We start from the raw sequence: 24,527 nt of genomic DNA, 5'->3' as shown, positions 1-24,527 counted from the left end.
AACACACACTTTTGGGTTATGTCGAGTGATGTGTACTGAATTATTAAAACCTTTATCCTCGTCGCCATTGCTGTATTTTATTGAGGTCGAAGAAATTGGAGGAGTGGAGGAACTAATGGACTTCCATGTGTTTTAATAATCGAGTCTAAGGTTTGATAGAACTGTACGAACGCGGTTAATTAGCGAAAGAGAGTGTGAGTACCCTATTGCTCTCTCGACGATACTGCCGTATCTTTTGCTGTCCGCTCGTCGAGCACGCCAGGCGTTCACATACATGCACAACACATACACAAACACGCGAGGCTAGTTTGCCGTCGCTATGCTCGAGTTACTGCATTTCCAATCACTCGTGAAGATAACTGTTTCGGCAAGGTATCGAATAGTTAAATGTGTGTCTCGCGACACTCAAAATCGTCCTCGCACATGTACGCACACTCGCGTGCAATGTTTACTTGCCGTCTCTGCGTCAAATATCGCCGCTTGCCCGTGTCGCGACTCAAAACCCATCAGCTGTATCTCATGTATTGTCTACTATCTCGAAATCATGTATGTGTATAATCTATGTGTTCTCTTGCTCTGTAAAATCTTTACTCTCTGTGACGTTCTCTTGCGATACGGTTTGTATCGCCTCATCGAAACCAATAAAAATCTCAATTATCGGTATTCATTATCTCTCTCCATCTCAACATCACTTTCGTTCCATTCACACTCGTTCTCATGACTAATTCGCGGATCCCACGTCGATGATCCATATCTTTTTGCCATCTCTCTGAACATTTTTTGGTCCTTCGAGCTGGATCAGTCGTGAATCGAATCGGATCATTCGCAAATCGAGTCGAATCTTTCGAATCGTTGCGACTTACGGGAAAACAAATTAGCTAGTGAGTGGAACGGAACTATCGCGTGTGCATCAAGTTGCGAAAGTTCACGTAATCAAAGTGAACAATATCGTTATCGGTGAAAACCATCACCAAAATCAGTCGCGTCCGTTAAATTGAAACGTGCGGTGTCCTCTGTAGTAACCGTGACTAAGATCTGAGCGTCAACAACACCGATCTCTCGAAGTGTGTATCGCGACGCCCTGTTATCACTGTGTGCGTATCTCGTTCGTGAAAACTCAGTTCGTCGCGTGAGTTTAAATCCTCTCGTACATCAACATGTCGATCGAAGAACATATCGAACTTCAAAACGACTACATTTGGCGCATCTCTTGTGCCGTCGAAAACCTGCGCAAGCTCGGCAAGGCGAAAATCACTAACGGGCAGGTGAAGTCGCGGCTTAATGCTTTAAATTCAAGTTGGAATAAGTTCCAAGAGAATCACGAAAAGATCAGCGAGACCAAGTTCGCAGCAAAAGGTGATCAACTCGACGCGATCGAAAGGCTTTCGTACTTCACGAAGGATCATTACGGACTGTGTGAAGAGCACTTCTTAAGTGGAGAAGGAGTGATGCTTGATCTTCTCAAATCGCTAAAGCCTGCGCCTGCAGCAACCGCGCAAGCCGCTGCAGCTCCTCAAGACGCACCAGCAGGAGGATCATCAAAACGGTTACCGCGTATCGAACTGCCCACTTTCGCGGGCAGCTACTCAGAATGAAAGCCGTTTCACGACCTCTTCTCGTTGATGGTTCGCGAAAATTCGCAACTTTCAGAAGTGGAAAAGCTGCACCACCTCAAAACCAGTGTGACCGATGAACCGTTACAACTTATCATAAACATTTCTCTCACTGCAGAAAACTTCCCTCGAGCTTGGGAAACTCTCGTCTCACGATACGAAAACAAGCGGCTTCTGACTGATTCTCATCTCGCGACACTTTTCGCGATTCCTCGTGTCACTAAAAAATCATCATCGGAACTGAAGAGCTTGCACAGCAACACTTGCAAAGCTCTTGGCGCGCTCGAACTTCTCGATAGTCCCGAGAAATTAGGGGATCACATCATCGTGCACATGACGATTCGCAAGCTCGACCCAGCATCTCTCGAAGAGTGGGAGAAAAGTTTAAGCGAGAAACTCGAGCCCCCCTCGTTTGCGGAGCTCAAGGCGTTTCTCATCGGTCGCATCCACACCCTCGAAACCGTGGAGCAAGCTCATGCTCATAATTGAATCGCGACATCGAAACCGCACTCATCGCAAGGAAGATCAAATCTTCAGACGACAAGGTCACATACAGCGCAATCAGGGGAACAGTCGTGTGCTTGTTGCAAAGGCAACCACTACATCGCGTTCTGTTCGACCTTTCGCGACAAATCTCTGAATCAAAGAAGGGAAGTGGTTACTGCGAAAAAGCTTTGCTTTAATTGTCTCAATCCACATCAGCAGAAGGACTGTCGATCCAACAAAACGTGTCGCGTGTGCAACGGTTGACATCATTCCTTGCTGCATCGGAACTCTTCTTCAATCTCGACAGCTGCCAACAGCGGCACATCTCAGAACAGCGCCTCTCAGGTGAGCAACCACTCTGCTCAGCCTACGATGATCAAGCGCTCTCCAGTTCTTCTCGCCACAGTGCAATTGATCGCTTCGAATCCGGAGACTGGAGAAAGAATCATCGCTCGCGCTCTACTCGATCAAGGATCCAAAAGTTCATTCGTCACGGAGTCGCTAGCGCAACAATTGCGACTACGTCGGCATCAAGCAACGATACCGATCATTGGCGTCAGAGCTCATCAATCGGCAGTGACTCGCGGCATCGCGACATTGCAACTCCAATCTCGTGCTCACACCTCGTTCTCGTGTTAGGTGGAGGCACTCGTGCTTCCACGACTCACATCGTATCTACCCTCATTTCGACTTCTCGTCGAAGACTGGCCTCATCTACGAGGACTCAACCTCGTGGATCCAAGCTTTGCACATCCCAGTCAAATCGACGTAATTCTCGGAGCTGACATCGACAGCAACATCATTGGTCAAGGAGTTCGAAAAGGAGCACCAGGAACACCAATCGCGCAAGAAACTCAGTTCGGTTGGGTCCTCTCCGGCTGCGTTTCAGCGGAAGCAGCAAGCCCCTCGTATGGCGCAGTCCAAGGCTTTCAATGCTCCCTCGATCACGAACTGCTCGATCTCGTGCAGCAGTTTTGGAAGCAGGAAGAAGTGTCGAAACCTTTGGCACTAACTTCCGAAGAAGAGCGTTGTGAGCAACACTTTCGCGAAACGGTTTCTCGAACTGCGTCCGGTCGTTACGTAGTTCGGCTGCCGCTCAAGGACAATTCGGTAGAGCTCGGCAACTCGCGGAATCCCGCGCATCAAATGCTTCTTCGTTTGGAGAAACGGTTCGGTAACGACGCGAAACTCAAGGAGGCTTACTGGAGCTTCCTTCGTGAATATCGTGAACTCGGGCACATGCGTCGCGCTATCAATACACCTGAAGACAATTCCCGCGTGTTTTATCTTCCCCATCACGGTGTAGTTCGCGACAGCAGTTCAACAACAAAGTTGCGTGTCGTGTTCAACGGGTCTCAAAGAACCAACCTCGTACTTTCTCTCTCAATGACAATCTTCTCGTCGCGTCGGTCCAAAAATGCAAACCGACCTCGCGGACGTTCTCTTACGCTGGCGACAATATCCAGTCGCGTTCTCATCAGACATCGTCAAGATGTACCGACAAATTTTGGTCCACAATGATGACTAAGATTTTCAGCGAATCCTCTGGAGGGAAGGACCAGAGCTACCGATTGAAGAATATCAACTGACTACGGTAACGTATGGTCTTGCAAGCGCTCTGTATCTCGCGATCCGTCTTCTTCATCAACTCGTTCAGGACGAAGGTAAGCAGTATCCCCTTGCGAGCCACGTCATTCTCGAGAACACGTACGTCGACGACATCCTCTCAGGAGCAGAGAACGTTGATCAAGGTCGCAAGAAAATCAACGAACTCAATCAATTGCTCAAGGCGGGCGGCTTTGAAGTTCAAAAGTGGACTTCAAGCCACCCAGAAACTCTCGTTGACATTTCTCGAAACCATCAAGAGATCGCGATGCATCTGAATCTCGATCAAAGTCCATTCTTTCGGGCTCTCGGTCTTGCGTGGAGACCAGACATCGATGCGTTCGCGTTCTCTCCGCAAATTAATCAAACTTGGGACAATTTCACAAAACGAAAAGTTCTCTCACAAACCGCGCAGCTCTTTGATCCTCTCGGATGGCTCTCGCCGATCACGATCAGAGCCAAAATCTTCATGCAGGAATTGTGGGCACTCAGTTACGACTGGGACGAGCCGCTCTCAGCTTCATTGTCCTCGCGATGGATCGAGTTCCTACAAGATCTTCAAGGCATCTCAGCTATCACCATCCCACGATGGATCGGGTTAAGTTCAGCATCTCTCGGGATAGAGATCCACGGTTTTGCGGACGCCTCTCAAAGTGCATTAGGCGCAGTGATCTACGCGCGAACGTGTATCAACACTCACGAAGTGCGCGTTTTACTAGTGTGCGCGAAAACTAAAGTAGCACCGCTAAAGAAGGTGACAATTCCTCGTCTCGAACTCTGTGCTGCGAATCTTCTCGTCCGGTTGATGTGTCATTTGGAAAAGACTCTTAATTTCGAAAACACCCCGGTTTATCTGTGGACGGATTCCACAGTCGCGCTCGCGTGGATCAAAAGCCACCCATCGCGGTGGAAGGAATTTGTTCGTAATCGCGTAACGGAAATCCAAAAGTTCGCGCGCGCTCGTTGGTTTCACATCTCGGGTTTGAAAACCCCGCTGATCTTGCGTCTCGTGGTGCATCTCCGGAACAACTCCAAAAATCAGAACTTTGGACCTTCGGACCATCCTGGCTCTCGAAGCCTTCTGTCAATTGGCCATCCTCATCTCCGCGACCGGAAGAAAACATTCATCTCGAGGAAAGAAAAGGGCTGTCGACGCACATCGCAACAGCTAAGCCGCTACAAATCTGGGATCTCGTCGATCGCTACTCAAAACTATCGACTCTCCTTAAAGTCACATCATTGTGTAAACGCGCAGCAAATCGGTTCGACGCGAAGACGTCATCGAATCACGTAAACACGTCTATCACTGTCGGACCGATCTCTACTCTTGAATTGAGCGACGCCCAACTGTTTTGGACCAAGGTGACCCAGCAGGCGTACTTTGCAGAAGAAATTCGCCAAATCGAGACAAGCTCAAGTCTCAGTCGAAGTCATGCACTATCGCGACTCACGCCGTTCATCGATTCAAACGGATTCCTCAGAGTCGGTGGTCGACTGAATCACTCATTGCTTTCATATGACGGAAAGCACCCGTTCATCTTGCGTCGCGAATCATCGTTCTCCACATTGATCATCGATCATCATCATCAGTTGACGCTCCACGGAGGTCCGCAACTCACTCTCGCTAAAATCCGACAGCGGTACTGGATCCTGGGAGGAAGAGTACCGATCCGCATGTTCATACATCGTTGCGTTTCTTGTGCGCGTCATCGCGCCACCCTCAGCAGCCAACAGATGGGCCAACTCCCTCAGTCTCAAGTCACGCAATTAAGGCCGTTTCTTCACTCTGGCGTTGACTACGCTGGTCCATTCTCGATTCGAGCCTCCCGCGGAAGAGGAGCGAAATCATGCAAGGGATATATCGTTTTTTTCATCTGCTTCACGTCCTCGGCTGTGCATCTCGAGTTAGTTTCGGACCACACGACGGAGGCATTCATCGCGGCGTACAAACGCTTCACATCTCGACGAGGAATTTGTGCCTCAATCGCAAGCGATTGTGGAACGAATCTCATCGGCGCCGACTCAGAACTTCGCCGTCTTCTCGCTGCATCGTCAAAGGAGTTCTCAGAAATCGCAAACAACCTCGCATCACACGGAACCCAGTGGCGGTTCAATCCTCCCTCCGCGCCTCATTTCGGTGGAAATGGGAAGCCGGAGTGAAATCAGTCAAATTTCACCTCAAACGAGTCATCGGAGAAGCTACTCAAACGTTCGAGCAATTCGCGACGTTCCTCACGCAAGTAGAAGCTACGCTTAATTCTCGACCTCTTTGCGCTATCTCGGACGATCCACGGGATCCAAGTGCCTTGACTCCAGGACACTTTCTCGTCGGCTCAGCATTGAACACAATTCCTGAGCCATCACTCATCGAGGTGCCAGTTCAACGGCTATCGCATTGGCAACACTTGCGTCAAATGCTGGAGCATTTTTGGAAACGGTGGAGTACGGAGTATCTTTAGTCCTTCCAAAACCTCTCAAAATGGCAGACTCATCACGGGAACATCAAAATCGGATCCATCGTTCTCGTAAAAAACGAAAATCTACCTCCATCTGTGTGGCCCCTCGCGAAAGTGATCGAAGTGCATCCGGGAACCGACGGTCCCGTTCGCGTTGTGACCGTTAAAACGAAATCCTCTGTGTTAAAACGTCCAATCGTGAAATTGTGTGTGCTTCCAGTGTCCTCTTAAGACAATTATTGACTCTAAGAATGAATAACGCACGGCGGGCCGCATAATCTAATTTCGCGATTGTTACCGATAGCGAAGCGGGCGGTATGTTTCGGCAAGGTATCGAATAGTTAAATGTGTGTCTCGCGACACTCAAAATCGTCCTCGCACATGTACGCACACTCGCGTGCAATTTTTACTTGCCGTCTCTGCGTCAAATCTCGCCGCTTGCCCGTGTCGCGACTCAAAACCCATCAGCTGTATCTCACGTATTGTCTACTATCTTGAAATCATGTATGTGTATAATCTATGTGTTCTCTCGCTCTGTAAAATCTTTACTCTCTGTAACGTTCTCTTGCGATACGGTTTGTATCGCCTCATCGAAACCAATAAAAATCTCAATTATCGGTATTCATTATCTCTCTCCATCTCAACATCACTTTCGTTTCATTCACACTCTTTCTCATGACTAATTCGCGAATCCCACGTCGATGATCCGTATCTTTCTGCCATCTTTCTAAACAATAACGATACGTAATTTGCGTGTATAACCTGAAACTTATCATTGTTCACCTTTGACGAAAATCTCCACACACATATATTTGAAAAGCAACGATGAAATCCATGGACAAATTATTCTGAAAAACATAATTCGTTATTGTGCTTCCGACTTCAGATAGAATGTTATTGTCAGACTTGCCGACAAATGTTTGGGGATACATATTTCAGCTCCAATATGACAAACAAAAGCGCATCCAATAATCTTGCCGCCCTAGGCTTAAGGAAGATTTTTGCCCTTTTCGTGTACGGTGGGCCTATTTTTTTTCATTCCATATTGATACCATCCATGTCTAGGGATATGACAATAATTTTATTCTGGTACATATTGTGCGATATTGTACAGAGAACTTTTTTTGTTTTATTTTAATGTCACCTGAACGTACTGGGACAGGAAACTATTGTGATGACGAAAATAATATTAGAACCCCGTTATTTAAGTATTACAAATTAAATCGTGACTAGTAATGATTGAATGACTATTGGGTTGTTAACTATCATATTTTCGTCATTTCATCAGCTACTTCATAGTTCGTGGAGTTATCAATTATTATAGCTTACAGTTTATAGTATTGCGCGCCTTGATTTTTGAGTTGCAAAACTATCGATCAGATCGTCATATTTCAAGGACGACAGTAAATCTGACTCAATGCCGAGTATAGCCAGAGCGTTGAGCCTATCTTCCTTCATTTTTGATCGTAGATAATTCTTCACTCGACGCAACCAAGAAAAGCTCCGCTTCTCAGAACAGTTCGTAACAGGCGTGCAAACACACATGCGAAGAGCAATATCGATATTGGGATACACACTTTGCATATCACTATTCCGAATCCATTTCAACAAGTTTAAAGCCGTATTCAAATTTCCGCCACTTGACAAACAGTGTGCACAGAAATGAAGACATTCATTGGAAAAACTTTCCTCGAGATCTGAAGCGTAGAGCTTCCGCAAGCTCTCTGCTTTTTTCTCTCTTTCTACCGAACTAATCGCTGCTGAGTCGGTGAGAAAAGAAAACGTATCGTGGTATCGCACATATGCTTCACGTCACTTTCGGAGCTCACAAAAAAGCTTATCGGTAATGACTGTAAATGTCGCGACTCTCAGATGGTCTCGACCGGTCATTTCCACTTCCTTACTCGCAGACTCGCCCGGACGAAGCCGGCGCTTTCTCTTTTGCATTGTGTCCTTATCATACTCCTGTACCTCCGAAAATTTCTTCGCTTTTGCTTCGAAACCTTCGAAATTTTCGCGAGCCTAAGAAACGCGAGTAATTAATGAATCATAAAGATGCACAATCGTTAATATCTCGATGTCGACTGCTTGCAGTTTCTTATTGATGAGATTGAATCTGCCGAGCAAGAAACCCCAAAAACAAACAATAAAAGCAGTTTCCAAACGCTCCAACTTCAATCGAATACCTTTGGCTTCGCATCTGACGCTCGGTTTCTGACATTTATCATCTTCGATGCAGTCCAATGCTCCCACAATGTCATCCCAGGACTCGTATAAGCGTTTGAACGCATCGGCCCTAACTGACCATCGAGTTGTTGACAGACTTTTCAGCGTAACATTTGTTACTGATTCCACCACTGAATTTTGCTTCGAGATTCGCTGCTGCTGAAGAGTTTCCCAGCGTTGGATTGATGCGGTAAAGAAACTGTAGATCTCTTGCAAAAGTGCGAAAAACCAACAAACCTCTTCGCACTCTTCCGCCGCAGACTCTATAATCAAACTAAGAGAGTGAGCTGCACATGGAATATATTCCTTGTGAGGTGAAAGTTTTTTTATTTGTGGCTATAAACCGTTATAAGCACCCGAAATATTGGCGGCATTATCGTAAGATTGGCCTTGGCAGTCATCAATATCGATTGCAAATTCGTCCAACGTAGCAGTAATGGATTTTGTCGTGTCCAGATCTTTATGGCCTGCGTTCGGAATAAATTTGAGGTAGCGTTCAACGGATGTACCGTTGGCCTGTACATATCGGACGACAAAAGTAAGCTGATCAATATGAGAGATATCAGGTGTAGAATCTACAACGATAGAAAAGTATTTTGCCAATTTTATCTCCGTTACAATCGTATTCATAACTTTTTCTGCCATGAGCCCTATAAATTCTTCGCAAATTGTAGAAGAGAGATATCTTGTGTCACCACTGCCTAAGTTACCGTACCGCGAAAAATGATCTGCTAAAAATGGATCGAACTCTGCGATGAGTTTTAAGGACATTAAATAATTTCCGTTGTGTGGTAAACCGAACTTTTCATTATATCCTCTGAACGGTAGACCACGTGAGACAAGAGCCGTTACCGTTGCCACAACTCGTTTTAATATATTCCTCCAATATACAATTGTTGCATCGAGTTGTTGCGTTAGCATTAGGTCAACGCGGCCGAGAAAAGTCCCCCTTCTTTTCATATTCAATAAAGACAGTTTATGCGTCGATGAGTTTTCGTGATCGGCTACCCGTATAGAGGCATTTTTCCAATCGGTAAAGCTTTCTTTGCTGCCAAAATGTGTCCCGCCGTCGAAGGCAAGGCATGGTCCACAGTAAACTCTACCGGTGCTCTCTGAATAGATAAGCCAGTTACAGAGACTCTTCCCTCCATTAACCGGACGCCGTTTGAACAAAGATCGTGATAAATAACGCGTCTGGTCACCGTATACGCGCTGGCTGGACGAAAAATCTGAATCTCAATTTTGTTTTACGCCGTTCGCCGCTATTTCGACTCTGGTAAAATCATTTACTATACATTCAGCTGTATCTCGACTCACAATCATTTTTTGTTGCTGCTGAATCGGAATAAGAGAAAATTCCATCAATTCTGGCACATGACCATTACCTGCATCGGAAGAAGAAGAAGAAGATGCGCAGGCGTTGATTGTTGAAGGATGGACAACTTGAATATCCGAATCATTTGCACTTCTTTCAGGTGTAGATAAAAACGTGTCCAATTTTCAGGTTTTCTTGACCACTTCCTCTTCTCTTTCTAATTTTTGTTTGAAATGTTTTTTGTACTCGGCGCCACTGATTTTTTTTCCGGTCACTCATCGTCGATAGCAAAAATTGCACAACGCGTATACGTGTACATGTACTGTACTGAAAAGTAGAGGGTTACACAGTAGATGTAGATACTAAACAATAAAGAGAAACAGATCATCCATGTCGTGACCCGACTCGATTGAGATATACCTACCAATTCACGGAGAATTTCGTTTGCGTTTGAAAATCTATATATATATTTGCTATCGTTAAAAATACTCAAGTGCTCCGCCGCTTTGTGTTTTTATACCGTAAATTGTCAAGTGTGATATGTTAGAATGCTGTGCTCCCAAGCTGGAACCTGGAGAACAGGCATGAGCACGCTTACAGTGGCTGGCGCGTAAGCAGGCATAAGCACGTCAAGGCCGGCTACCACATGTCATACATTGTATACGTTTATACGTATTTGAAAGAATATAATCCAATATTCCATTTACATTGTATATATCTTCCACTAGAAAATTTAATTTGATCGAAAGAATGATTTCGCAACTTTCGAATTAAACCTATAAAATTTATCACATTGGCTCATTTCGCTCATCATTTTCCGACCAGAAATTTGCCGCCCCCAAAAGCCTGCTGCCCTAGGCTGTAGCCTGGTAAGCCTAGTGATAAATCCCGCCCCTGCTAATTGGATACAATAAACTTCAAAATATCGTTGTGCGACATAAAAATTGTACGTACTTTTTTTAAATACAGATTTTGTGCTGGATTGAAATTATTGAAATGGTCGTTACTTACGAACCGTCTTATATATAATCTGAACAACATTTACAGTGTTTTTGTCATCTACAACATAAAACAGTTGAATCAAATCCCTATATGATGATAATCTGAGATTAGTATATTCTACATGGAATCCGATATTTACATCCAACATAATTAGGCAAACAAGTCATCAAAAAATGAATAATTCAACTCAGAGCAGTAGCACTCTAGTACCACATGATGCAAAACACATTTCAATTCATCAGGTGGGGAATGGTTAACTATCATAGATGCAAAATTTTCTGCTTTTTTAGACCACCAGCATTGAGATTCATTGCCACTTAGTCTCAGCCAAGGAGATGGAACTTCAGAAGCAGTCCCACTCCGGAAACTGAACAATCGTGTACATTTTATTTTTTTATGTACTAGGGGCTTCGCCACTGCGCGCTTCGCGCGCTAACCCCGTCTCGGCGCTGCGCGCCTCACTATTTCCTTACGCATTGTCTAGTAGACAGGCGAATTCCTTCATGTTGATTTGATGACAAGTCTGCACTTGCTGTCCACTTAAATTCCTTCTGTGCTAACTTTTCTTTTTTTCATCAATCTAAGCTTCCATTCGTTGGTTGAAAATTGGTGTTCCTTTTCTATTGATATCGATCTATCTCCTTGACTTGCTGAATTATTTTTGCTACCGCTTTGCCCGTTATTCTCCAAAATCACCTTCTTTATATTATTTTTTCCTCTATATTTGCGTTGCTGTTCATTCCGCAAAACACCTCTTTCTCTTGTGGTCAACATCGATCCTGGTCGTCCTCTTACCTGGTCATACGAATATTTGATGGATATTATTCTATGGCTTATTTGGTTCTTCGCACTTACGATTTTATTTTCCTCTTTCTTTTGTGATACTTCCGACCATCCACCATCTTCATCGCCTTGTCTGCTGCTTGAAACTCCTCCTTTCTCCACTGTCATCGTAAATCCCGGCTGTTCTTTTGACTGTTTGGTAATATATTTAGATTTACTATCATTTGATTTTTACTTTTCGTACTTATTACTCACTATCTGAATTTTATTTTGGTTCTTCCAGACATCAAAGTGTCCACTGTCTCCGTCGCCGGTGAAGAGTAGCGAGAATTGTGTTTCATTTTGTGATCCGATCCGGTGTGGATGAATTTGTCCTTCGCGATACACGATTAAACATATCTTGAAAATGTCCGCAGCTGCAGCTAATTCTGCTTCTCCCCCGTATATTACATTTTTATTCATATGTGATTTGTAATCACCAGGTGACCTAATCACAGCACCGTTTGACTCATTACCTGTAATAAGACCCGCAAATGTAGACCAATTATCCACTATATTTGAAACGATACTCAGTCTCACCTCTGCTTGTCGATCTTGAGTGCAGTATACACAATACGCCAACGCGCGAAAAAGACAATTCCCGTCGGGAATCATCTTGATAATTTTCGTTTGCATGTTCATTTTTTGCGCGTCAGAAACAGATACCTGTAAAGATATTTGTCAAAGACTGTCATAAACAGCCGATGACAGCTGTCAAAGGGTTTGCTAGATGCTTTTTGTTTTGTTTTCGGGATCTCACCCCACCGCCAACTTCATGCATATACTATTGTTATTATAATCTTTTTTATATTATTGTTATTATGGTCTTTTTTTTTTACTATTGTTATTATAATCTTTCTCTACGTTCATTTGTTTGAAACTTTTTTATTAGATAAAGAGATATTAGCTGTAATATCAAGGGCTGTGTATTAGATACCATACAATCATAATAATAAACATACTTGTTATATCATAGGGGTAATCAAAAAATTGATGTCATCTGGAAGCTACAATGCAAATTAATTTTTTTCATATACCGAGACAATTTCTAGAAACTATACAGTTAATGCGAATGCGGGAGTTTCATCGGCTGCTCGGGCAGGCTGGCCACTCCGAGTTTCAGTTGTTAAACTCTGTTTCTGGAGGCGATGTGATTCACACGAATTTTTGAGTTCAGAATTTTAAACAGTCGAGTTAGTGACTCGGAAAGCATTTGTTATTGAGTCGAAAAGTTCATTCTTCAAAGAACGGTCGAAACTTGATGCTACTGCTCTTTGAAAATTGGCTTTATTCGACTGAAATGAGAAATCTGTTTAAATGTGGGTGCTTGGAAGAAACGCAGCAGGTAAGTGGGAATACTTTATTTGATCACTTTTAACATTTTCTACATTAGAAATAACTAAATTTATTAGACGGCTTGTCCCGTCTTGCGTGGCTTCCTATCGGAAGAAAGAGAATCCAAAATGTAAACATTCATCATCTACATACATTCTTACACAGGGTGCTTAAAAGACGAAAATTCCCATTCACACAGACCAAGCACATGAAAACAAATTCGAACTCACTGGTCATGAGAGAAATTAACGACAACAGAGTCAGGGCGGCTAGGTGGTCTAGTGCAGTAAGGCTCCGGTCAAGCATCTCTAGACGCCAGATTCGATTCCTGGCTCCACTAGTAATTTTTCGAAATCACCAATCGTTCGAATCTATATCTTTCAACAATTATCAACTCGTATTTAATTATATGCACATCCGCATATCATTCACAAGACGGCTTTGCCGGTCTCGCGTGGCTTCCCATCGGAAGCAAAAGAATCCAAAATGTAATCATTTATCATCTACATACATTCTTATACAGGGTGCTTAAGAGACGAAAATTCTTATTCATTAGAAGTAACAATGAAATTTTTTTCTATCAACAGGTGATACGGCCAAAATAATCACATCTCTAAAATATTCACCGTTATCTGCCTATTCAATTTATCACACGTGCAAAGATCATCGCCACTTTCAAGCAGCTAAGTAACTTTCTCACTCTCTTGTGATTTCAGGCGGTAATATTGAATTTTATCACTTGAAAACGAGACATTAAACCGAGCGTTCAAGAAATTTAAATACTTATCTATCTGTAATAAAACTGCGAATTTTTTCTTCTTGAAAATAGTTTGACAAGATTTACCACTACTCGATAGTCAATGTATTTTTTCCGATCAATAAATTATTGCCACTACTATTAAGAATTTTCCAATGATCATCAGAGTTCGAATAAGTATTAGTTTCTTAGATATGCAGGTCATTGAAAAAACGTCAATTTGTTTACGTTTCGGCCCGGGTGGGAGCCCTCCTCAGATCAAATTTTTTTTAATAATCTGGTGTGAGAATTTTTCGGATGCTCAAAGTTGATGTGGACATGACGACGATACAGATTAACAGAATAAATTCACTAGCAAGAAAGGACGGACGTTGAAATTAGATGACCGTTACAGACGTTGAGACAACAACGGTCGGACTAGAAAAAAGGATTAGCGGCTAGTAACAGACATAGATATGACCTAGGAACACGGAAACGAAACAAGACAGTTTTGATGATAGAGTAGAGATATGCACAATAGGTAGCTTAGGAAACTAAGAATGATGTATTACCGACGTATAGATTTAAGTTATAAGCGTGACTCTTATAACTTAAAAGGGTTGCGGAAATGATAATTCCTGAGTCTCAACGACTTGGGTTGATGTAGAAACGTTACTAAAACATTATATTAACACCGATCACAAATAATTACATAAATAATAACAAAAATAATTATAACACTTATAGTCACCTAAATCAGCAACAATGTCGGTTTTGACGATCGGGAATGCAGGCTTAGTTAATAGTAATGACAAAGAATAATTTATAATAAACAATATATTTTGCGGAGCATTCACTATGACGCTAGTGGATGTCCCGAGCGCCTGTCAATCACTCCCCTTTCTCCCGAGCCGATGGCTCCGCGGTGTTCACTCTTAGTTATCCTTTCCGTAACCCGTTCAGCGTGTTTATTGTTTTTCATGGATAAGTTTGGGTAAACAGGCCACAAACTTACATAGATATTACTGATATGATCAATATCTTGACGCAATTAACTGCAAGAGGATAGAATAGAATAGAATAGAACATATTTGTTTTATACAAAGGCGGTATCCCCTAAGTATAAAGAGAGAGCGATACATATTGTGAATAGAGAACAGTAGTAGATTCAATACTGAATTAATTCTAATTCAATTCTGAATAATATCCAAGAGAGCGGCGAGGTATGGACAGTACAGTGGTTATAGCACGCGTTACGGAGACAATGTTCAAGGTGCGTGCGAATTAGAGCAGGAGAACGCATACAAGAAGCAAGTAGAGATATATTATGTAAGGGCTACGTGATCAAAGAGTCCTTTTTTGAAAATCGCCGAAGAAGATGCTTCATGTAACGCCTGTGGCAGAGAGTGTCACAAGCAAGTGACTGATACAATCGTAGATTTCTCGTAGCTTGCAGATCAATACGAGGGAATAAGTAAATCATATTTCGATGCTCACGAGGGGATCGTACGCTCCCGAATTTCTGACTGCAGGGTAAGTTGAGATGCGAAGAACAGCGGGACACGGAGATTGAGAGCCCGAGAAAATAGTTACGGCGCTGTGAAACTCTCAGCCACTTGATTCTCTGGAAATAAGGCGTGATGTGTTCAGATTTCATTACATTGAAAACAAAGCGAACTCAAGCATTTAGGGAATGCTGCAACCGAGTATCCTCGACGCGTGTAATATCGAGGAGTGCAATTGATCCATTGTCAAAAATGGGGAAGATGAGAGATGAGACAAGGATCTGTTGGAGAGCAGATGTGAGAGCCTGCCCGTTGGCCCTCAGTTGGTAGAGCGTTTTGAGGACTGTGTTGCACATGTTGGTGACCTGCTCCCGCCAATTTAGTGTCGAAGTAACATAGATACCGAGATTCCTCATACTATCTACGTAGGGGATAATATTTTCTCCCAGCAAAATCTAAGGGACCTCGTTATATCGGACCATATTGAGAGTTCGGGCGGAGCCACGAAGCATAGCTTGAGTTTTCTCAGGTTTGAGCCGTAAGAGATTTTCGTCGGCACAGTCACAGATACGAGCCACATCGTCATTCGCTCGTTCAACGTGTTCGGCTAAGCGAGATGGCAGGCAGTGTATGAAAATTTGGAGATCGTCCGCGTATTTGGCTGCGCAATAATATTACACATCTCAAGAAGAAGACGTTTGTAATACAAAAAGAGTACGATTTCGAAAATTTTCAGGCGAGTTTAAAAATAACCTACGGAGCCAGGAATCGAGCCAGGAATCGAACCTGGTATCTAGAGATGCTTCACCGGAGACTTACACCACTAGACCACCTAGCCGCCCTGACTACAGTGTCATTAATTTCTTTCGTCCCCAGTATTCGAAATTGTTTTTGTTTTCGTGTGCCGTAAATATATACATATTTGAAATTCGTCGCGACAGGCACATTTCAAACTTGAGTGTGTGACTTGTAGGTATGTGCACATTAGACATCTGTATGTGGCTAATCATGTGTGTATATCATCGTACGTTGCATTATTTTTGCCAATTTGAACGTCCCAGCCGTCATATTAAATGATACGAAAGAATCATATCAATATTTGAGCAAGAAAAATTTGCTAGAAATGTACGATGATATACACACATTATTAGCCACATGCAGATGTCTAATGTGCACATGTCAACAAGTCACACACACAAGTCCGGAATGTGCCTCTCGCGACCAATTTCAAATATGTTTGTAATACACCGGTTCTACAGCTAAGACGCTAGCACGTTCATAATTAAAAACAGGGTCTAGTTCAATGGAGTGTCTGATTAAAGCAGTGTAATTTTCATCTAGGCCGTGAATGTTCCGTTTGTGCTCCTCAATTCTAGAATGTAATTGCCTACTTATTTGCCCAATGTATAACTTGTCACAGTTTTTGCAGGGAATTTTGTAAACCACGCGTTAACGGAATATTTACGGCCTAGATGAAAATTACACTGCTTCAACCAGACACACCATTGAACTGGACCGTGCTTTTAATTATGAACGTGCTAGCGTCTTGGCTGTGGAACTGGTGTACCACAACCGTCTTCTTCTTGAGATGTGTAATATTGTTGCACATCCTCTTGCGGTTAATTTACGTCACGATATTAAACATCTCAGTTATATCTATACGTCAGTAATACATCATTCTCAGTTTTCTAAGCTACCTATTGTGCATATCTCTAGTCTATCATCAAAACTGTCTTGTTTCGCTTTTATGTTCCTAGGTCATATTTACGTCTGTTAATAGCTGGTAATCGGCGACTTCCATTTTCGGTTTGAATGTGAGTGGCAAGTGTGAGAAGGAGTGTGAGTGGAAAGGCGAGGATTAGAAGGATAGCAAAGGTAAGGAGAAAAGGAAATAGGGCAGAGAAGAAGCGGGGAGGACCAGGACGGGCTGACGGGTGAAGGGAATAGGGAGGCAGGAGCAGAAGGGACGGACAGGTGAGGAAAGGGTGAGAGTTTTTTGAGGTTAGTTAGAGAGAGCGGCGGACGGCGGGGGGGGGGGGAAGATAATATAGAAGAATAGGCGGGGACATCTAGGGAGCAGGAAGGGGGATAGAGCAGAGACAGATAGGCGGCAGGCAGATGAGGTAGAGAGCGATGGCTGGACGAAAGGATATAAGCAACACGGGTGGCCAGAAAAAAGGGGCGAAGAAAGTACAGGAGGAGAAAAAGACAGGGCGGACGAGTGTAGCAGCAGCGATAGGGAGGGAAAGGAGACATAGTTTGGGATCGGCGATGACTGTGATAGATTTATGGAAGAGAAAACGGGAGGAGGTGGGGAAAAAAGGGGAGGAGGATGCAGATGAGATACAGGAAAGAAGAAGAAGCAGAAAAGTTCACCGGTCACCGCAGGGCAAGGCAGGGGAGGAAGGGAAGGAAGAGGGAGGGAGTATACAGGATATGCTAAGGCTGATTAGGGAGGAGTTAAAGATAGGTCTAGAGGAAGTCAGAGGGCAGGGAAGGGGGCTCAGGGAAGAAATAGAAAAGATTGAAGGGGAAATGACTGAAAGGGCAGAACAGTGGGAAGTAGAGAGGGGGGAGATGAAGGAAACAATAAGGGACCTAGGTAAAAGATTAGAAGAGGTAGAAGAGAGGAGTGGGGGAGAGATGGAAAGGGTGAAGGAAAGGCTGGAAGAATTAAAAAAGAAGCGGGTAGATGGCGGGGGGGGGGGGGGGAGCAGGGACGGGGAAATGCGAAAATGGCGTAGGCAGCAATAGATAGGTTAAAAGAGATGGAGTGGGCCATAGAGAGGAAAGAAAGGGAAGAAAGAAGGGAAATACAGTATTGAGAAAAGCGAGAATAGAGAATGGAAGGGAAAAGGAAGGGCTGAAAAATATTACGCAGGCGACAGGGGTAGAGGTCGAGGTAAAGGATATGTGGGAGGTAGGCGCGAAAAAGAGGGTAGAAAAGGGGATATGGATAGCAAGGCTAGGGAACAGGGAGCAAAAGAACCAGGTAATGGAAAGAAAAAGTCTACTAAAAGGGAGGGAGGAGAGAATAGAGGAGGATCTCACCTGGGCAGAGAGGAAAATGAAGTGGAATTTGATGGAGATAGCAGCTATTGAGGAGAGAAGGGAAAACAGAGTAAGAATAGGGTATGCAAGGATTTGGATAGAAGGGAAAATGTGGAAGTGAGATGAGATAGGACAGGTGCTTAGGGACGGTGCACGGAGAAAGAGGGAAGAGGGGCAAAGGGAGGGGAGGCGAAAAGTAGGGGAAGGTGATGAGGATAGGACAACAAGCGACGCAAGGCAAGAAGGAAGTATAGAGGCAAAGGCCGGGGGACGTAGGAAAAGGCAGTCGGGGGAATAGGCAGTGGGAAGGGGCAGAGGCAGGGAAGGGTGGGCGGAAGAGAAAAAGGAGAAAGAGGGGAGTAGGTGAGAAGGAAAGGGAGGGTTGGAAAGTAGTCTTCTGGAATGTGGCGGGGCTTGCGAAAAAGGACGAAGAGTTTTAGAGGGGTCTAAGGGAGTGGGATGTAATATTTTTAAAGGAGACATGGACAGAGAAGGAGGGGTGGGAAAGGATTAGGAATAAGTTGCCGGCAGTGTGTGAATGGGAAGTGCAGTATGCGGTGAAAAGAAATAGGAAGGGAAGAGCAATAGGTGGAATGCTGTCAGGGGTAAGAAAGGAGATAGTAAGCGGGGAGGGAGGGAGGGTAGAGGTAAATGAGGGGATGATAATAAGGAAAATAAGTGTAGGGGGAGAAAAATGGCTAGTAATAGGGATATACGTAAATGGGGATCTAAAAGAGAAGATAGGGGAATTGAAGGAGCAAGCAGAAGAGGCAGATGAAGGAACAAAAGTGCTAGTGGGGGGCGATTTTAATGCCAGGACAGGGCAAGAGGGGGGAGGATGCTGGGGAAAAGGAGAGAAGGAGAGTAGGAGTAGGAAATCAAAGGACAGGAAAATAAACTCAGAAGGTAAGCAGCTGGCGCAATTTTTGGAAGAGACAAGATGGGCAATAATGAATGGGAACATAGAGGGTGATGAGGAGGGAGAATTTACGTATGTCCGAGGGGCGGGGGTGACGGTGATAGATTACGCTATAGGAGACAGCGAGGTAAGGGATAGGATCAAAAGGATAGAGATTGGGGATAGGATTGACTTGGACCATCACCTGGTGATGGTGTGGATGAGGGGGGTAGTGACTAGGATAAGAAAGGGAAAAAGGGTAGGGGGAACTAGTAAAGGGGATTGGACAGAGGAGGGTAGGATGAGGTTTAGAACGGAGGTCAAATGAGAGGGGGTAGGAGAAGCGAATGTAGGCAAAGAGATGGAGAAAAGAATAGGGGAGCTTCGCAGAGCTTTGGAGGTAGGAGGGAGGGGAAGTGAAGTGAAAAAGGGTTGGTGGGATGAGGAATGTAGGAGAAAGGAAGCGGAAGTTAGGCAGAGTCTAAGGAACTGGAGAAAGGCGTAGGGGGAAGGGAAAGCGTAAAGAAAGGAAAGAAGGGAATATAATAGGCTATGCGAGGAGAGGAAAAAGAAAGAAAATGAGGGATTCATAAAAGAAGCAGCGAAAGCAAGGACAGATGGCGAGGTGTGGGAGATAGTTAACAGGGAAAGAAAGAAGTGGAAGAGAGTGAATGAGAAAATAGGCGAGCAGGAGTAGAGGGAGTATTTCATGGGATTATTAGGTGGAGTGGAGAACAAGGTAACAGAAGGCGGGGGGACAGCAAATAGAAAAGGGGACAGGGAAGGGGAGCTGCAGAGGGAAGAGATAAGTAAGGTGATAGGAAAGCTGAAGGACGGAAAGGCACCAGGGGGGGATGGAATAGTTAGCGAGATATGGAGGTATAGGGGGAAAGAGATGGAGCGGTGGGTATGGAAAACATGTAATAGAGTTTGGGTGGGGGAGGGATGGCCGGAGGATTGGAGAGAGGGATTGATAGTGCCAATAGTAAAGAAGGGGGAGGGGAAACGGCAGAAGAGTATAGGGGGGTGACGTTGATGCCAACATTGTATAAGGTGAATGCGATGGCACTAGCGAAAAGGTTAGAAAGAGAGGTAGTGGAGAAGGGGATGATACCGCATAATAAAACTGGCTTCAGGATAGGAATGGGCACAATTGACAACGTGTATGTGCTGAACTATTTAATCAATAGACAGGTGGGAAGGGATGAGGGAAAGATGGTGGCAGTCTTTGTGGACTTGAAGGCGGCGTTCGATTCGGTGGACAGGAAGGTGATGTGGGGGACTATGGAAAGCAGAGGGGTGAGGGAAGGGCTAAGGGTAAGGGTGAAGGAAATTTTCAAAGAAACAAAGAGTCGGGTGAGGAGCGGGTGAAAGGAAGGAGTGGCGTTCTGGACAGCGGGTGGGGGGGGGGGGGGGTGAGGCAGGGGTACCCGCTCAGTCCACACCTATTCAACCTGCTGGTGGCGGATTTAGAAAAGGAAATTGGAGGTGGGAGAAGGGAATACGCTGACGTCCATACCCTGCCGTCAGTCAACTCCACCCCCCCAACCCTTCTCCAACCACGATATGACACGCGTCGAGGATACTCGGTTGCAGCATTCCCTAAATGCTTGAGTTCGCTTTGTTTTCAATGTAATGAAATCTGAACACATCACGCCTTATTTCCAGAGAATCAAGTGGCTGAGAGTTTCACAGCGCCGTAACTATTTTCTCGGGCTCTCAATCTCCGTGTCCCGCTGTTCTTCGCATCTCAACTTACCCTGCAGTCAGAAATTCGGGAGCGTACGATCCCCTCGTGAGCATCGAAATATGATTTACTTATTCCCTCGTATTGATCTGCAAGCTACGAGAAATCTACGATTGTATCAGTCACTTGCTTGTGACACTCTCTGCCACAGGCGTTACATGAAGCATCTTCTTCGGCGATTTTCAAAAAAGGACTCTTTGATCACGTAGCCCTTACATAATATATCTCTACTTGCTTCTTGTATGCGTTCTCCTGCTCTAATTCGCACGCACCTTGAACATTGTCTCCGTAACGCGTGCTATAACCACTGTACTGTCCATACCTCGCCGCTCTCTTGGATATTATTCAGAATTGAATTAGAATTAATTCAGTATTGAATCTACTACTGTTCTCTATTCACAATATGTATCGCTCTCTCTTTATACTTAGGGGATACCGCCTTTGTATAAAACAAATATGTTCTATTCTATTCTATTCTATCCTCTTGCAGTTAATTGCGTCAAGATATTGATCATATCAGTAATATCTATGTAAGTTTGTGGCCTGTTTACCCAAACTTATCCATGAAAAACAATAAACACGCTGAACGGGTTACGGAAAGGATAACTAAGAGTGAACACCGCGGAGCCATCGGCTCGGGAGAAAGGGGAGTGATTGACAGGCGCTCGGGACATCCACTAGCGTCATAGTGAATGCTCCGCAAAATATATTGTTTATTATAAATTATTCTTTGTCATTACTATTAACTAAGCCTGCATTCCCGATCGTCAAAACCGACATTGTTGCTGATTTAGGTGACTATAAGTGTTATAATTATTTTTGTTATTATTTATGTAATTATTTGTGATCGGTGTTAATATAATGTTTTAGTAACGTTTCTACATCAACCCAAGTCGTTGAGACTCAGGAATTATCATTTCCGCAACCCTTTTAAGTTATAAGAGTCACGCTTATAACTTAAATCTATACGTCGGTAATACATCATTCTTAGTTTCCTAAGCTACCTATTGTGCATATCTCTACTCTATCATCAAAACTGTCTTGTTTCGTTTCCGTGTTCCTAGGTCATATCTATGTCTGTTACTAGCCGCTAATCCTTTTTTCTAGTCCGACCGTTGTTGTCTCAACGTCTGTAACGGTCATCTAATTTCAACGTCCGTCCTTTCTTGCTAGTGAATTTATTCTGTTAATCTGTATCGTCGTCATGTCCACATCAACTTTGAGCATCCGAAAAATTCTCACACCAGATTATTAAAAAAAATTTGATCTGAGGAGGGCTCCCACCCGGGCCGAAACGTAAACAAATTGACGTTTTTTCAATGACCTGCATATCTAAGAAACTAATACTTATTCGAACTCTGATGATCATTGGAAAATTCTTAATAGTAGTGGCAATAATTTATTGATCGGAAAAAATACATTGACTATCGAGTAGTGGTAAATCTTGTCAAACTATTTTCAAGAAGAAAAAATTCGCAGTTTTATTACAGATAGATAAGTATTTAAATTTCTTGAACGCTCGGTTTAATGTCTCGTTTTCAAGTGATAAAATTCAATATTACCGCCTGAAATCACAAGAGAGTGAGAAAGTTACTTAGCTGCTTGAAAGTGGCGATGATCTTTGCACGTGTGATAAATTGAATAGGCAGATAACGGTGAATATTTTAGAGATGTGATTATTTTGGCCGTATCACCTGTTGATAGAAAAAAATTTCATTGTTACTTCTAATGAATAAGAATTTTCGTCTCTTAAGCACCCTGTATAAGAATGTATGTAGATGATAAATGATTACATTTTGGATTCTTTTGCTTCCGATGGGAAGCCACGCGAGACCGGCAAAGCCGTCTTGTGAATGATATGCGGATGTGCATATAATTAAATACGAGTTGATAATTGTTGAAAGATATAGATTCGAACGATTGGTGATTTCGAAAAATTACTAGTGGAGCCAGGAATCGAATCTGGCGTCTAGAGATGCTTGACCGGAGCCTTACTGCACTAGACCACCTAGCCGCCCTGACTCTGTTGTCGTTAATTTCTCTCATGACCAGTGAGTTCGAATTTGTTTTCATGTGCTTGGTCTGTGTGAATGGGAATTTTCGTCTTTTAAGCACCCTGTGTAAGAATGTATGTAGATGATGAATGTTTACATTTTGGATTCTCTTTCTTCCGATAGGAAGCCACGCAAGACGGGACAAGCCGTCTAATAAATTTAGTTATTTCTAATGTAGAAAATGTTAAAAGTGATCAAATAAAGTATTCCCACTTACCTGCTGCGTTTCTTCCAAGCACCCACATTTAAACAGATTTCTCATTTCAGTCGAATAAAGCCAATTTTCAAAGAGCAGTAGCATCAAGTTTCGACCGTTCTTTGAAGAATGAACTTTTCGACTCAATAACAAATGCTTTCCGAGTCACTAACTCGACTGTTTAAAATTCTGAACTCAAAAATTCGTGTGAATCACATCGCCTCCAGAAACAGAGTTTAACAACTGAAACTCGGAGTGGCCAGCCTGCCCGAGCAGCCGATGAAACTCCCGCATTCGCATTAACTGTATAGTTTCTAGAAATTGTCTCGGTATATGAAAAAAATTAATTTGCATTGTAGCTTCCAGATGACATCAATTTTTTGATTACCCCTATGATATAACAAGTATGTTTATTATTATGATTGTATGGTATCTAATACACAGCCCTTGATATTACAGCTAATATCTCTTTATCTAATAAAAAAGTTTCAAACAAATGAACGTAGAGAAAGATTATAATAACAATAGTAAAAAAAAAAGACCATAATAACAATAATATAAAAAAGATTATAATAACAATAGTATATGCATGAAGTTGGCGGTGGGGTGAGATCCCGAAAACAAAACAAAAAGCATCTAGCAAACCCTTTGACAGCTGTCATCGGCTGTTTATGACAGTCTTTGACAAATATCTTTACAGGTATCTGTTTCTGACGCGCAAAAAATGAACATGCAAACGAAAATTATCAAGATGATTCCCGACGGGAATTGTCTTTTTCGCGCGTTGGCGTATTGTGTATACTGCACTCAAGATCGACAAGCAGAGGTGAGACTGAGTATCGTTTCAAATATAGTGGATAATTGGTCTACATTTGCGGGTCTTATTACAGGTAATGAGTCAAACGGTGCTGTGATTAGGTCACCTGGTGATTACAAATCACATATGAATAAAAATGTAATATACGGGGGAGAAGCAGAATTAGCTGCAGCTGCGGACATTTTCAAGATATGTTTAATCGTGTATCGCGAAGGACAAATTCATCCACACCGGATCGGATCACAAAATGAAACACAATTCTCGCTACTCTTCACCGGCGACGGAGACAGTGGACACTTTGATGTCTGGAAGAACCAAAATAAAATTCAGATAGTGAGTAATAAGTACGAAAAGTAAAAATCAAATGATAGTAAATCTAAATATATTACCAAACAGTCAAAAGAACAGCCGGGATTTACGATGACAGTGGAGAAAGGAGGAGTTTCAAGCAGCAGACAAGGCGATGAAGATGGTGGATGGTCGGAAGTATCACAAAAGAAAGAGGAAAATAAAATCGTAAGTGCGAAGAACCAAATAAGCCATAGAATAATATCCATCAAATATTCGTATGACCAGGTAAGAGGACGACCAGGATCGATGTTGACCACAAGAGAAAGAGGTGTTTTGCGGAATGAACAGCAACGCAAATATAGAGGAAAAAAT

General features: G+C 43.4%; 2 protein-coding genes across 2 annotated transcripts; both read left to right on the top strand.

Annotated features, from left to right (window-relative positions):
* The first annotated feature begins 1,157 nt into the window (after nucleotides 1–1,157).
* Nucleotides 1,158–5,864, top strand: LOC124223663 (uncharacterized). The gene is made up of 6 exons (XM_046635889.1): nucleotides 1,158–1,554; nucleotides 1,651–1,995; nucleotides 2,407–2,675; nucleotides 2,739–3,470; nucleotides 3,637–4,627; nucleotides 4,747–5,864. Exons 1-6 carry the CDS (start codon nucleotides 1,158–1,160, stop codon nucleotides 5,862–5,864), a joined length of 3,852 nt encoding a protein of 1,283 aa, XP_046491845.1.
* An 11,370-nt stretch (nucleotides 5,865–17,234) lies between these two features.
* LOC138191285 (octapeptide-repeat protein T2-like) lies at nucleotides 17,235–17,855 on the top strand. Its single transcript, XM_069137927.1, has one exon. The coding sequence runs from the start codon at nucleotides 17,235–17,237 to the stop codon at nucleotides 17,853–17,855; it is 621 nt and encodes a 206-aa protein (XP_068994028.1).
* The last annotated feature ends 6,672 nt before the right edge of the window (nucleotides 17,856–24,527 follow it).

This window comes from Neodiprion pinetum, chromosome 7 (genome assembly GCF_021155775.2).
Source record: "Neodiprion pinetum isolate iyNeoPine1 chromosome 7, iyNeoPine1.2, whole genome shotgun sequence".
Lineage (NCBI taxonomy): Eukaryota > Metazoa > Arthropoda > Insecta > Hymenoptera > Diprionidae > Neodiprion > Neodiprion pinetum.
This window is presented reverse-complemented; position numbering and strand designations above follow the sequence as displayed.

What these genes read in the sequence shown, in the direction of transcription:
- LOC124223663 (XM_046635889.1), top strand. Translation starts at nt 1,158, where the DNA reads ATGTCGATCGAAGAACATATCGAACTTCAAAACGACTACATTTGGCGC. An exon ending in GGTCTCAAAGAACCAACCTC is followed by an intron (nt 3,471 to 3,636) that starts GTACTTTCTCTC and finishes TAAGATTTTCAG; the next exon opens with CGAATCCTCTGGAGGGAAGG. An exon ending in GCGGTGGAAGGAATTTGTTC is followed by an intron (nt 4,628 to 4,746) that starts GTAATCGCGTAA and finishes TCCAAAAATCAG; the next exon opens with AACTTTGGACCTTCGGACCA.
- LOC138191285 (XM_069137927.1), top strand. Translation starts at nt 17,235, where the DNA reads ATGGCTGGACGAAAGGATATAAGCAACACGGGTGGCCAGAAAAAAGGG.